We start from the raw sequence: 16131 nt of genomic DNA on the forward strand, positions 1-16131 counted from the left end.
TTTTAATAAGTAATTTAAAAATACACCAATAATATGTTATATATATATAATGTGAAAAAGAAAATAATTTACAATAATATTTGTAAATATGAAATGAAATGGAATCCAGCTATATATGGTCAAGCTTCCACGTTCTCTCTCTTACGTGTCAACGCGCTTTGTCACACAGGGTAACTATTGTTCTTGGTCTTTTACCATTTTAACCTTCTTTCTTTTTTCCCCTTTTTACCTATTTTCATCCATATTTTTTTAAGTACAAATTATTTCACTCAGATTAAAAAAATATATATTTTTTTTTTTAATAAAAAGTAAAAAAATCAACTTTAACCCTAAAGTTATTGTAGTTTTTTTTTACCTTAGGTCAATTTCTCCTAACTCACTTATTGAATAATATAATAAATCATTATTTAACCTATTTAAACGTAGCTCTCATAATCTAATATTAAACTAAAATGAGATATTGACGATTATGTTAATAAAATCTTTAAACAACTTATTAGATATAGAATCGAAAGTTTTGAACTTATAAAATGTATATTTAAAAGTATAGGAACGTATTAAATATTTTAAAATATAATGTTGATACATATATACATATAAAACTGAAAAAATTAAGTCGGTTCGAGAGCTGATATTTGACCCGACTAACCTAAGAATAATGTTACAATTTAATCCAATTTTAAATTTTAAATTATTACAAAAAAAACAGCAAAAAATATATATATATATATATATATTTGACATTGGTAACCTTATATTGTCAAAAAATAATAATAATAAATAAATAAATAAAAAGCTCGAAAAGCTGGGGGCAAAATGGACGGCTGGGATGGAAGGGAATTAGGTGGGGCCGAGGAAGAAGGAGGATAAGAATGGGGCTCACAAGGAAGGTACACAATAAAAGTTGTGTGGCGTTCCACAGAGGATAAAAACCTGTTACCCCAACAGACAATGCAGTAGTTGGGGTTGGGGAATAATTAGAACCAGAAAATCAATTATTTATTTTGCCCTTTTTTTTTTTTGGGTAATATACAATAGCATTAATTAGCTGCCCTATTTTTTATTTTTCATGGAAATTATTTATTTATTTATTTATTTATCTTTCTAAACAAAATTTAAATTAAATATCCTTCCTAATTTAAACTATTTTCTTAATTATATGAAATAATTTTTCATCGCATAAAGTTTATTTATTTTTACTAAATCATATGAAATTTTAAAACAATAATGTAGCTAAGATTTTATTTTCATAAAAGCAATTTAAGAAAATAACTTAGGTATATGACTTTTTGTCCCTCGACATAGTGCAAAACCATTAGAATAAGAGGCTGATTATGTTCGAATGCATTTAATTTAAATTAGCTAAAAAATGTAGGTTTAATTTCTTAGGTCCCGAAAGTCTAATAGATGTTGAATTTGAAGCGACATTGCAATTACATATCGGTTCACAATTTCTTTTGATACTACTCTTCGTCTCGATTTATTTCATATTGATTCCTGAGGTTCGATTATTAAATAATCATTCTTTTCCTCTTTTAAATTTTCATTCTCAGGTGACAGAGGGATCGTACCATTCTAGCCTTTTTTTTCATGCTTTTCCCGGAGGTGTCTGGACTCCAATCAATAGGGTTTGATTAATCCTCCCTTCCCGAAAGCGAAACGGGAAATTCCTTTTTCTTTCTTCCACATGGACCAGGAGATTTGAAAAAGGATCTGAACCAATGGATCGTGACAAGTCGTTACTACTAGCAATGATTTCCTCTTTCATTACTTTATCCTTTCCATATCCCTCTCCCTTGTTCTCAGTTACTCATCAAATGGCACTCAGTTCATATCTTTAAGTTCGATCATTGACAAGGTTCAAAGAAAGGGTGGGACATTGAGAAAGAATCGATTCCAAACCACAATGCTAGCAGATGGCGGGCCTCCGCTTTTAATGAAACCTGCAAGTTATTTATTTGATTGATGATTATGGCGAAAATGAACGTGCTATTTTCAAATCGATTGATAGATAGCCTGATCTGTTCTGATAGATCGAAAGAGTCGAAATGTCTCGAGAGGGGTCAATAATAAGGATCAATCCCCCCCCCCCCTATTTCTATCTATTCTTGATCCATCTGAAAGAAATCGATATGTATCTGATGGATTAAGTCTTGCATCTTGAGCTTTTTGACCTTTTTGACCTTCACAGTTAATAAGTTCTCCCTTACATGATACTCTTTACCTCTGATACTGTTTTCCCATCTGAGAATGGATCACAGCAAGTAAGCCACAACCCACTGTGGGCCGTTCCGCAGCAAGTGGTATTGCCAGCGGATGAAAGCATCACCCAATTGATGGGTGAATAGCTCAGGTGAGTGAAATTGGCGGACTAGAATTATCAGTATTCTACGAGAGAAGTATTCTATGAGATCCGATAGTATGGTAGAAAGAAATATATGAATCCTTCTACCATACTATCTCTTATTGTTATTGAAGTGTATAAAATTGTACTCTATAAAAATAGAGGTTGAATATCGTCGTTTTAATGTTATTTTGAACAGTTCATGATTATTTTTGAAACGTTTACTATCCGTAAATGAGTTTTGAAAATTTTTTTAAGGTGTTTTTTTAAACATTTTTTTAAGTTAAAAAAGGGTATTTTTAATGCTGTTAAAATTATTTTTATTAATTTAGTTTTTTTTTTTTTTAAACAAAATATAAACTAATTTTTATAATTTTAAAATGTAAAAATTATTTAATAAAAACTGTGGCGTCGGGATTTTTGGGGTATGAGCTGGAAGTGGGGCCCACAGAAGAAAGCATAATCGTCGGTGGAGAACATTATCTAAACCCGTACTCCGACCGCACGAAATCCGAAACCCTTATCCCTATGTAGCTCAAGCAAGTGACACGTCACCTGCACATGCATCTATCTACATAGACTCGCAGATCCTAGCAGCCGCCACGTGGCAGAAGTCAAAGGCTGTGTTGACATTGGATTCTATGCCCTATTTGGAACACATGCAAACCAAACACAGAGGATTAGAAGACATAGACAAGCACGCACGCATTGGCTCTTTCCCTTTATGGTGACAAACATTCTCGTTTTTCTCAACAATTTGCAAAGATTCTATGTGTTTTCATGTTTCTCCCATAATTCCAATCTTCTTTTACGTCAAAATATTAACTTTTCAGACCGTATTTGATCACACGTCGTGTAATTCGATCTAAGAAGTGAAGTTTGTGATTGGAGTTGTGGGGTGAACTTGGAAAAGTCGATAAGTTAGTACAATTTCTAATAATTCAAGTCCACCGCTAGCAAATATTGTCTGTTTTGCCCTTTTACGCGTCGCTGTCTGTCTCACGAATTTAAAATGCATCTACTAGGAAGAGGTTTTCACACATTCATAAAAAAAATTATGTTCCCCTCTCCAACCAATATGGGATATCATAATTCATCCATCTTTGGGGCGCAACATCTTCGCTGGCGTACCGCATTGTATTTGACTCTGATATCGTTTATAACAGGCAAAGCTCACCGCTAGTAAATATTGTCTGTTTTGCCATGTTACGTATCGTCGTCAACCTCACAGTTTTAAATGTGTCTATTAGGAAGAGGTTTTCATACCTTTATAAGGAATGTTACGTTCTCCTCTCCAACCAATATGAGATCTCATAATCCCTCCCCCCTAGGTGCTCAATGTCTTTGTTGACACACTGCATAATGTCTAGCTTTAATACCATTTGTAACATCAAAACTCACCAGTAGCAAATATTGTCCGCTTTAGCCGTTAGGTGTCACCGTCAACCTAACGGTTTGAAAACGCATATACTAACGAGAGGTTTTTCACACATTTATAAAGAGAATCTCATAATCCAGTCTCTTGGAGGCCTAACGTTCTCCCTCTGATACCAACTATTATCTACTTTGGCCTGTTACATATCACAGTGAATCTCATAGTTTTAAAACACGTCTGTTATGAAGAGGTTTCCACACCCGTATAAGGAATATTTCATTGCCTCTCCAATCAATGTAGTTTATTCCACGGAATCCAAGCTAAGTTATGTCTAAATCGCGAGAGACCAGCTAAGAGGTCTTCCCTAGTTGGTTCACATGGGTGACCCAAGGAGAAAGATCAACTAGTAACAGTAAAGGCGAACATAAGCTAACATAAGCTAAGGCGCGTGGTTTACACTGGAGCATAGCGGCGCGTCACATCCGCACGTCCAAGCCAATTTCAGCCCCCATGTGCTCGTCTCAGTTTCAGACAGCTAATACATATGAACAAATGATATACCCCCACGTGTCATTCTCGTTGAGAAATAATTACCTGCATGCGGGCCCAGCCTGACCTCACGGCCCCTGATCGCCACATGGTTGCACTCTGATTTTGTTTTGGTTTTATTATTATTATTATTATTTTTGTAAATAAATTAAATTTTTACTATTTTTTAATTAAAACTGTTTTTGACCTTTGCAAAGGCATTTCCGACCTTGACTGATCGTTCAGAAACACTCGAGAGTGAAAACTATCTCTACAGACCTACACGAGCCCTTTCAACATGTTTTGTCATCGCTCACATGCATCTTAGAAAAATTTTCAAGAGATCTCCCAACATAAAATTGCTCAAAGCAAAACACGCTTACTTATAACGTTCCTATAATTGAGCCTTCGAAAAAAATGTGCATGTTGTTGATATAGATAATAACGTTTATAATGTTGGTCGGCACCAATGATGAAAATTTTGAATGATAATAATAATAATAAAATTTGGACATTAATGAATTTATATAATTAGTTTGGTAACAATTATGGACATTAATAACTCTTTATTCAAAACTTAGTTGGAGAAAGAAATTAATTTCACTTACCAAAAATCTCCTCCCCTATTTAACACAATAAATGAATTGAATAAATAAATAATTTTAATTATTGAATTTAAAAAAAAAATAGAAATCTTTTAATATTCTTTTATAATTTGAATATTTTTTCCTATAAATTTATGAGATTTGATTGGTTAGTTATTTAAATAAATTATTTGAAATTATAGGTATCAGTCACTTTTTATGACGAGGGTATTATAGACATTTACTAAATCTAAATATAGTATTTTTAATATTATGTTTTGCCAATTTTATAATATTAAAGATCTTTGCTATTTTTCAAAATGCTTCTCAACCCTATTGAGAATGAAGTTTTGGGCCGACAACCGGACCGGGCCGATTATGAATCTGAGGCCCGAAACAAGAATGGCCCAGTGCTGTAACGGAGAAGATATAAACGGGGTTATGAAGGAAAATCTTTGTAAAATTCCTATTTTGTCCTTTGTTACAACTATTCAAGTCGAGATGGTTATGAGGTGATAGCGGAAAAATTGATGTATCATTCACCTTTTGTGAGATCTTACATTGGTTGAAGAGGAGAACGAAACATTGTTTATAAAGGTGTGAAACCTATCACTAATAGACGTGTTTTAAAACTGTGAGGTTGATGACGATACGTAACGGGTTAAAGCGGATAATATCTATTAGTGGTGGGCTTGAATTGTTACCAATGGTATTACATGGGCCATACATGGGACAGTGTGCCAACAAGAACGCTGGCTTCCAAGAGATGTGGACTGTGAGATCTATTTTGTAGAAAACTTTCATCATAATGAAATATGAAATGAACGGTCGATCTTAGCCAAAACTAACATGAACCGAGAACGTCAGGCTTGCTTTTGTTGTCTACGACATGACTTCTCTCGTCATCGTCTACGACATGGACTCTCCCGGACCAAGCTTAAACAAAAAGATTAATTTTTTTTTTAAAAAGGCATCTAACAAAAGAAAGCATTTGTCTTTTGGTCCTTTTAAGTAAGGCATATTCCAACAACATTGCATTGGTAGTTGGAATAGGATATACAAAGATGACCCCAACAAACTTACTTTTTCCTAACTAACTTCCTATATTTTATAACTTTTTTCAAGTTCCGGCCTAAACTTTCAATTTTATCAAATTCGACCCAAAATGAAGCATTAGTGGTAAAGGGTGGATTGTGAGATTCCACGTCGATTGTAGAAGAAAACGAAAGATTCTTTATAAGGGTGTGGAAATCTCTCATTAGCATACACATTTTAAAGTCGTGAGGTTGACAAGAATATGTAAAAACGGATAATCTTTGCTAGCAGTGGACTTGAGCTGATACAAATTATATTAAAGCTAGATACCGAGTGGTGTGTCAGTGAGGACAGTGAGCCTTGAAGAGGGTGTTTTGTGAGATCCTACATCGATGGGAGAGGGAAACGAGTGACAGCAAGGACGTTGGGTCCCGAAGGGTGGTGGATTGTAAGATCCCACAAACGAGTGATAGTAAGGGTGTTGGGTCCCGAAGAGTGGTGGATTGTAAGATCTCACAAACGAGTGACAACAAGGACGTTGGGTCTCGAAGGGCGGTGGATTGTAAGATCCCACTAACGAGTGACAGCAAGGACGTTGGGTCCCGAAGGGTGGTGGATTGTAAGATTTCATAAACGAGTGACAGCAAGGACGTTGGGTCCGAAGGGCGGTGGATTGTAAGATCCCACTAACGAGTGACAGCAAGGACGTTGGGTCCCGAAGGGGGGTGGATTGTAAGATCCCACAAACGAGTGCCAGCGAAGACACTAGATTCTAAAATGGGTGGATTGTGAGATCTCACATCGGTGAGAGGGAAGAACGAAACATTCTTTGTAAAAGTGTGAAAACCTCTCCGTAACAAAGTGAGGATCAAACTTTGAATAATGTAACGAATAGAGTTCAATGATAAGTGAACATGAAAGACTTAGAATCTCAGTTTATAGCTTAACTAATTGAGTTATGTCGAAGCTCGAAGTGATTGAAAGACGTGCAGAGAAAGCAACAGATGAGATCCACCAGAAAGTTTCTGTTTTATTATTTATTATTTTTTTGAGTGAAAAGTTAAATCTCAATGTTGATTTGGCGTTAGTAAGGCCAAAAATGTTCATGAAAAGAGATTGATTTCGACGCTTTCGGCTTCCTATTCCCTCCAAATCAAGCCAATATAAAACTGAAAACCCACCAATCCCCTCGAATTTCTTGTTCTTAATTTCAAATCCCATTGGTTCTATCGATTCTACAATTTCCCCCAAAATGGGTTTCCTCTATCTCTAGAATTTGATCTTTCTAATCAACCCTTGTTAATGGCGAGGGATAAACCCGCCGCCAACATCGAAATCAAGGTCCATTCGCGTCATGGAGATCCGGCGGTAGAACCCTCTGCGGCGGCCGCCAGATCACGACCGTCGAGGACTCCCTCGACTGGATTCGGCCAGTTCCGGCCGTTTAAGAAGTGGATTCCATGGCTGGTGCCGGTGTTTGTCGTTGTCAATTCCGTTCTGTTTTCGATTACTATGTACGTTAACGATTGCCCTAAAAGCTCTGCCTCTTGCATTGGTACGTTTCTGGGCAGGTTCTCGTTTCAGCCCCTTAAAGAGAATCCCCTTCTTGGCCCTTCTCCTTCAACGTGAGTTTCTATCAATTCCACTGGGTTTTTTTGTTGGTTTTTCAAATTAATCGACTGTTTCATTAGAAATTCTTGTTATGTTCTGATTATCTGATGATCATTGAAGAACAAGTTCTTGAGATGCTAATTCGTTTGAATGTAAATTTGAGATGATCATAGCTTAATTCAACCTAAGTTCTTGTTTCTTACTTGATTCAATCTCAAAATTTCAGATTAGAAAAGATGGGTGCTCTGGAAGTTGATAAAGTGGTTTATGGGCAACAGCCATGGAGATTGATCTCTTGTTTATGGCTACATGCAGGGGTCTTCCATATACTTGCTAACATGTTGAGTCTTGTTTGCATTGGAATTCGGCTCGAGCAAGAATTCGGTTTCGGTATGCACCCGTCTTTAAAAGTAGAGCGGTCATTGATTAGTGGCGCATTTGGATACCACGTGTTTGAGCATAGTTCACTGAGTTAGACACGCTTTAGATTCTCAAAGGTCGATGATTTGATCCCCACCCCCGAATTATTGATCTAAACGAACACATTTTAGAAAGGCTAACGAGATCATATGGAATTTAAAGTTTTGTTTAACGAACATATTTGAGACGATCATCAATGTGATTATATTGACTGCATTATGTGATGATTTTCTTTTCTGATTCATAGTTCGAATTGGGATGCTGTATGCTGTATATTACTTGCTAACATGCTGAGTCTTGTTTTCATTGGAATTCGGCTCGAGTAAGAGTTCGGTTTCTGTATGCACCCGTCTTTTGAAGTATAGCGTTCATTGATTAAAGGCCCATTTGGATAGCACATGTTTTCATTTTGTCGATCTGAGCATAGTTCACCATGTTAGATACCCTTTACATTCTTAGAGGTCGATGGTTTGATCCCTGCCCCCGAGTTATTGATCTAAAAGAACACATTTTAGAAAGGCTAACGAGATCATATGGAATTTAAAGTTTTGTTTAACGAACATATTTGAGACGATCATCAATGTGATTATATTGACTGCATTATGTGATGATTTTCTTTTCTGATTCATAGTTCGAATTGGGATGCTGTATGCTGTATATTACTTGCTAACATGCTGAGTCTTGTTTTCATTGGAATTCGGCTCGAGTAAGAGTTCGGTTTCTGTATGCACCCGTCTTTTGAAGTATAGCGTTCATTGATTAAAGGCCCATTTGGATAGCACATGTTTTCATTTTGTCGATCTGAGCATAGTTCACCATGTTAGATACCCTTTACATTCTTAGAGGTCGATGGTTTGATCCCTGCCCCCGAGTTATTGATCTAAAAGAACACATTTTAGAAAGGCTAATGAGATCATATGGAATTTAAAGTTTTGTTTAGCGAACATATTTGAGACGATCATCAATGTGATTATATTGACTGCATTATGTGATGATTTTCTTTTCTGATTCGTAGTTCGAATTGGGATGCTGTATATTGTATCCGGGTTTGGTGGCAGTTTGTTGTCGGCTCTGTTTATTCAGTCGGGTATCTCGGTAGGTGCGTCGGGCGCTCTTTTTGGTCTCCTAGGAGGCATGTTGTCGGAGCTTCTTACGAATTGGACGATATATGAAAATAAGGTAAAGGAAGTTCAAAATAGAAAGTTGACTCGACTGTCTATGCATTGTCTAGTGACTGACTCAGAATCTGTGATGAAGCTTGCAGCCTTGTTGACTCTCGTTTTCATCATCGTAATCAATTTGGCCGTGGGCGTGCTTCCTCATGTCGATAATTTTGCTCATATTGGAGGATTTATCTCAGGTTTTTTTCTTGGGTTCGTGTTTTTGGTTCGTCCTCAGTTTGGATGGGTTAGCCAACAAAATGAACCTCGTCGACATAGCTCAACTTCGAAAGCTAAATATAAGCCATATCAGTATGTGCTATGGATTGCATCTCTCTTGTTACTGATTGCTGGGTAAATCCTTATCTTTTAGTTCGTAGTTTTTGAAGTTCCTGTTTGAGCTGATGAATCTGCTTACTTGTTTTCTTCAAGTTCATCCCTACGTTCATATAGAATTCGTTGCCCACCATGGATATTACTGACATCTTGGAGTCGACAGGTTTGCGGTCGGTTTGGTCTTTCTCTTTAGAGGGGAAAATTTGAATGATCGGTGTTCGTGGTGCCATTATTTGAGCTGCATTCCGACGTCGAAATGGAGCTGCAACTCGCAGAAATTCTCTTGTGAGGTACTAACTATACTTTTCTTGCCTCAAATCAGTTCAAATCCTAGTATACCACAACCTCTATATATCTTCACGAAATGGTATGTTGCCTAATGTAACAGCCCAAGTCCACCGCTAGTAGTTATTGTCCGTTTTGGCTTGTTACGTATCGTCGTTGGCTTCACGGTTTTAAAACGCGTCTATTAAAGAGAGGTTTCCACACCCTTATAGAGGTTTTCACACCCTTATAAAGAATGTTTCGTTTCCTTCCCAACCAATGTGGGATCTCACAATCCACTCCTCTTGGGGGCCAGCGTCCTTGCTGGCACACTACCCGATGTCTGGCTCTGATACCATTTGTAACAGCCCAAGCCCACCGCTATCAAATATTGTTCGCTTTGGTCCGTTACGTATCGTCTTCAGTCTCATAGTTTTAAAACGCGTCTATTAGGGAGAGGTTTCCACACCCTTATAAGGTTTTCACACCCTTATAAAGATTGTTTCGTTCCCTTCCCAACCAATGTGGGATCTCACAATTCACCCCTCTTGGGGGCCAGCGTCCTTGCTGGCACACTACCCGGTGTCTGCCTCTGATACCATTTGTAACAGCCCAAGCCCACTGCTATCAAATATTGTTCGCTTTGGTCCGTATCATTTTCAGTCTCACGGTTTTAAAACATGTCTATTAGGGAGAGGTTTCCACACCCTTATAGAGGTTTTCACACCCTTATAAAGATTGTTTCGTTCCCTTCCCAACCAATGTGGGATCTCACAATTCACCCCTCTTGGGGGCCAGCGTCCTTGCTGGCACACTACCCGGTGTCTGCCTCTGATACCATTTGTAACAGCCCAAGCCCACTGCTATCAAATATTGTTCGCTTTGGTCCGTATCATTTTCAGTCTCACGGTTTTAAAACATGTCTATTAGGGAGAGGTTTCCACACCCTTATAGAGGTTTTCACACCCTTATAAAAAATGCTTTGTTTCCTTTGTAAACTTTGTAACATCGCGTTTCTAAACTTCATTCGTGCAGACGAGTCAGTTGGGGAATCAGCTGAACATGACATGCCTAAGCAACGGACGAAGCGGCTCGTATTCGTTAGCCAACAGTAACTCGTCTGAGGCACAACAGATATGTACTCAGCTCTGCAGTTGACTTAGGTAAGGTAAGATATAAAGCTTTATACAGAGAAAAATGTGTGGAGACTTGATAGAGCTCTTCCTATCATAGTTTTATGACCAAAGTGTATATGACACATTTAATCATGTCTTCATTCAACAACTAGTCTTGTATTGTTTATATTAAGTCGAGTATGAACGTGTTTTTTACTCCATTTGATAACCATTTGATTTTTAGTTGTTTTATCACGATTTTTGTAAAGTGGTTTCCATTTTTTTAAAGAACACATTTGAATTTATAGCTTTTGTTTTCGTTTGATACCGGGATATGAGACTTTGTCGACCTTAGCAAGGAAGCCTACCGAACGAGTTAATAACAAAGCTGTGTCTCAATTGCTTGGTTAGTCCTGCTCCTGCTCACTTAACTATAACGTGTAATGCAAATGGATTTGAACTCGATAAGGGTAGTTGTATAATGGCAACATATGTCTTGGGGTCACCTCATTTGTCCTTTTCTAATAAGGCAATCATTATCTCAACCCAACCCAACTATCGACGATTTTGTTGGAGCAAGAACCCTTGAATTTTCAGAAAAATTAACACCTTCTTATACAAAATTCAGATCAACCCTGAGATAAAATTGAAATTAGATATCTAAAATGAGTAACTTCTCAATCAAACTTGACTTTCTATACGTCCCTAATAAATTTCTAGTCTCAATTCTATACTTTGAGTCAGTTTGTAAAACATGAAATGAAGGTTGAAATGAGTTTTCAATTTTGTTGATAAAGAATGAATGTTTGTTGAATCTTCTTGACTTTATCGTGTAATAGGTTACGTGTAATAGGTCAAGTTTGAACATTTGAAACACTATGATCATTATTACTTTCTTTTATTTTATATCTAAATAGTTGTTACTCTAATACTCATTACTGTCAAAAGTTGAGTCCATATTAACCTTATATATGGATCATGACGATGATGATTCGCGGGCTAGAGAGGGATATTGTGAGTGAGGAGTATGAACTAGATCCTTGTCACGTGGTCAATATAAGAATATCCTTAAACTTTAAAAAATTTTCAATAATTCCCTAATCTATATAAAAATAAATAAATAAATAAAAAATAAAATAAAATTGAAAGTTTTTTTTATTAATTTAATCTTATTTTTAAGTTAAAGTTTAAAATGATTGGCGCAATTGTAACGGTTAGCTATTTTATGGAGTGATCTCGGCCGTTTCTTCAAAATTTTTATAAATAAAATAAAATAAAATAAAATAAAATAAAAATGAATAAATATATAATAATAATAATGATAATAAACCGTCCTTTTCATTCTCCCGCTCGCCAAACCCTCGGCGCCTCGAACCCTCCGTAACTTCCTCTCAAATCCTCTCTGCAACTTCCTCCATCTCAGGTATCTTCTCTCTTCTCCTTACTTTTTTCTTCATCTTTTTCTTCTCATTGTTCCTTCTATTTATGCCTCTGTTCTTCTGAGCTTCATTTCTCAGAATCTGCACAAAAAAACACCCATATCGTCACCTTTTTCGAGATCGGCAAACTTTAATCCTTTCATGTAATGGAGCTCTCTCGGCTTTAAATTTGATTTCAGCAAGCCAGCTTTTGTTAAAAATTTGATTTCATCAGCCAGCTTTTCGGTGTTTTTCTCTGATAACAATATAAAAAGAGATCTCTAGTGGGGCCTTTACAGGAAGAAAAGAAGCCTGGTATTAGAGATTGGTGTATTGGCATGGTTTTCCTTTTTATGACTTTAATGATCCTTGCATGAATGTTCTATGCATGCTGTTTTTTTTTTCCCTGTCTTTCTTTTGGATTTATTGGAAACCATTTTACTGGAGAGCTTGATCTTATAGAGACTGAATCGACATTTCTTTAGCAATGGCTGTTGAGATTTCTATTTTAATGTCCTGGTATCTTCTGGGAGTATGGTTTGTTCTATAACATTGTGAATGTGATATCGTTTCGTTCTCAGTTATTAATGAAACATCTTAAAGGCAGGCGTTGGGAGCTGCAAGGGCTATTTTGGTGCTCATATTTACGTTAATTGGCATATATTATGCTATACATATAATAGCCCATGCCCTTCTTGCTATTACAATAGAATACAATCAATCTGCTGCACTGATACTTGGGAACCAAGCTGGTTTCGTTTTCATTTTCTTTTTCTTTGGTCACCTAACAGCTATCTAGGGCTGTTTTTGAAATAGTCTAGCATAAGATTGTGGTCCTCTGCTAGCATATGGAATTTTAGAAGATAAATCTAAAACAGGTTACTAATAGCATTGAAATATCTTTTCGAGTGAATCTCGTGGGTATGATTGAACAACCTCTGAAGGAGAAGGGGACATTCGGTATCACTTTTGATAGAACTCTCGGTATCACTTTCCCTAGAATTTTCCGCCTAGGCCTTCCCTTGCTCTGATCTCCCCTATGCCTAGGAGGAATTTTGTGTCGCGACTGCTCTAGAGGTGGATCTCTATCTCTCTCTAGATATCTAAAGATGGAGAGAGATGTGAAAGTAATAGCCTTGTGTTATGACTGCCCTTCCCACTTATGGCCTTTACTATCTCTCTCTAGATATCTAAAGAGGGAGAGAGATGTCAAAGTAATAGCCTTGTGTTATGACTGCCCTTCGTACTTATGGCCTTTACGCTACTACTACTGTGATGTGAGTGGTTCAAATTGATTTGGCCTTTCCCAATTATCTTGGCCATAACTTGTTAAAGTTTTGGAATGATGATAAAAAGTTTCAAATAGGGGGTAATTAGGGTAGGTTTAAGCCCTTGCGATGACTTTTGGAAGGATGAAAGTGATTTACTCCATTAAATTCTTTTTCTAGGATTTAATATCCTACCATTTTAACTTAATATATATAGTAAAGAATTTAGAGAGAATTAGTTCAAACTATCTGACACCATACCTAGGATTTAACATCCAACCAGTTTAACCAAATGTAGCATGGTCAAATAGTTGTCTTGTGAGAATAGTCAAGGGTGTTCTAGCTCAAATACTCATGGACATAAAAGAAAATGTGTGGAAAGCGGCCTAAGTAACAGATACACAATGAAGGAAATGGATGGCTTCAGCCGTTTTGTGTAATAGGAATGGCTCTTTGGCTGACTGTTTTTCTTGCTACCTTCTGTAATATTTAGCTTGAGAAAAAATAAGAGATCAGTAGTGATAGCAGGTGTTTTTCTTGGATACTATATGGGCATTGGACTAGACAGTTTGGCATATACTCAGGAAACTCAAGACACTAACCCACCTCCGACAAGAACATGAAAACACGGGGTGGGTCCAAATTTTGGTTTACAATTACAAAACTTGTTAAGACATAGTGTTAGATCCCACATCGGTTGGAGAGGAGAATGAAGCATTCTTTATAAGGGTGCGGAAACCTCTCCCTAGTATGCGTTTTAAAAACCTTGAGGGAAGCCCGAAAGGTAAAACTCAAAGTGGATATCTGCTAGCGGTGAGCTTTGGGGCTAGGGAATAGTACAAAGTGTGGGAATGACAATGTCGAAGAATAGACAGATTGCTTGAGGAATGTGTGTTAGTGCTAATAAAGTGGCATTGTTTGATTTCATTAGCCTATGCAAAGTTTCCTCTTCTCCACTTGAAGTTAACAAAAACAATAGTTGTATTTCAATTATTCTAGATGTATTTGAGACTAAATGCTAACAGCTACATTTATTTTCTTTTGTCGATATCGTTTCTAGGTTCGTCACTCTACTGGACTACGGTTCTATGGGGAAAGGACGTGTTCGTGGCATGAAGTTAGGACCCACCCCCACCATAGTGTTCAAGTCTACACCACGTCAATTTACCGAGATTGAGATTCATAATGAGGCCAACAATATGGAAGATTACGAAAACGTAGATGCTAGACTTTCGATATTAGAGTTGAAAATGGCCAATATGCTCTCGATTTTGGAACAAAATGGTTTCATGCAATCCAATAATCTGACTGCTGCACATACAAATGGTGATTCGCCATACTGTATATACAAGAATCCTGGACGTGTTTGTGGCATGAGATTACAACCTACATCAACTCAAGTGTTCAGATCTATCTCACACCGTAACATTCGTAACGAGGCTCGTATGGATCAAAATGTAGATACTAGACTTTCAATATTAGAGGCTCAAATGACCAAGGTAGTTTCGATTTTACGACGAAATGGTCTGATGCAAGGCAACATATGAAGAGGACCACCACAGAAGTTTCAAGACATCACTAGGTATGTCCCACTCTTTTTATGTTTTATAATGTTTTTATTTTGGAAGTAAATTTAATAATTGTTATTTATATATGATTATTTGTTATTAGGAACTGGGAGTTAACACACTAATGGTGCATCAAGTTTGTGAAGTGAACTCAAGATGTTTCTTAATGTTCTAGCAGTCTGTAATGGTAAAACAATTTGATCTCCCAACTCTTAGGCTTAAATATTGTTATATTGGGATGATATGAAGTATGTATTAGAGCATTCTTCCATTTTCAACCTCTTGTGTTGAAATTTCTGGAGGTGGTAGTATTAGTGTATTAACAAAAAAAAAAAAAAAAAAACAATATTTGGGCTTTTTGGTTTCAATGATATTAAAGAAAAAAGTACCAAGCTAGTTCAGAGAGATGTCGATGGGGTGGGGACGACATCCCCATCCCCATCCCCATCTCCATTATTTTCCATCTCTGTGAAAATTTAATTTTTATTTATTTTTGTGGGGGGATTGGGGGAGGTTCCTCGTAGGGAATTTGTGGGCATCAATCAGGTTTCTCGTAGGGAATTTGTGGGCATCAATCAGGTTTCTCGTAGGGAATTTGTGGGCATTAGGAGCGAGGAACCTCGTAGGGAATTTGTGGGCATCAATCAGGTTTCTTGTAGGGAATTTGTGGGCATTAGGAGCGAGGTTCCTCGTAGGGAATTTGCGAGCATGAGGTTCCTCGTAGGGAATTTGCGAGCATGAGGTTCCTCGTAGGGAATTTGCGAGCATGAGGTTCCTCGTAGGGAATTTGCGAGCATGAGGTTCCTCGTAGGGAATTTGCGAGCATGAGGTTCCTCGTAGGGAATTTGCGAGCATGAGGTTCCTCGTAGGGAATTTGCGAGCATGAGGTTCCTCGTAGGGAATTTGCGAGCATGAGGTTCCTCGTAGGGAATTTGCGAGCATGAGGTTCCTCGTAGGGAATTTGCGAGCATGAGGTTCCTCGTAGGGAATTTGCGAGCATGAGGTTCCTCGTAGGGAATTTGCGAGCATGAGGTTCCTCGTAGGGAATTTGCGAGCATTAGGAGCGAGGAACCTCGTAGGGAATTTGTAGGCATTAGGAGCGAGG

The 16131-nt window shown here is 37.3% G+C and overlaps 2 protein-coding genes across 2 annotated transcripts; both read left to right on the plus strand.

Annotated features, from left to right (window-relative positions):
• The first annotated feature begins 6957 nt into the window (after positions 1-6957).
• On the plus strand, positions 6958-10993 carry RBL1 (RHOMBOID-like 1). The gene is made up of 6 exons (XM_023663888.2): positions 6958-7491; positions 7704-7867; positions 8913-9076; positions 9155-9411; positions 9557-9683; positions 10693-10993. Exons 1-6 carry the CDS (start codon positions 7169-7171, stop codon positions 10813-10815), a joined length of 1158 nt encoding a protein of 385 aa, XP_023519656.2. The 5' UTR covers positions 6958-7168; the 3' UTR covers positions 10816-10993.
• A 1062-nt stretch (positions 10994-12055) lies between these two features.
• LOC111782625 (uncharacterized) lies at positions 12056-15382 on the plus strand. Its single transcript, XM_087120421.1, has 3 exons — positions 12056-12195; positions 14519-15040; positions 15130-15382. The coding sequence occupies exon 2, from the start codon at positions 14547-14549 to the stop codon at positions 15003-15005; it is 459 nt and encodes a 152-aa protein (XP_086976547.1). The 5' UTR covers positions 12056-12195; positions 14519-14546; the 3' UTR covers positions 15006-15040; positions 15130-15382.
• The last annotated feature ends 749 nt before the right edge of the window (positions 15383-16131 follow it).

This window comes from Cucurbita pepo, chromosome 20, assembly GCF_057944985.1.
Source record: "Cucurbita pepo subsp. pepo isolate OVF chromosome 20, ASM5794498v1, whole genome shotgun sequence".
NCBI classification, from domain to species: Eukaryota; Viridiplantae; Streptophyta; class Magnoliopsida; order Cucurbitales; family Cucurbitaceae; genus Cucurbita; species Cucurbita pepo.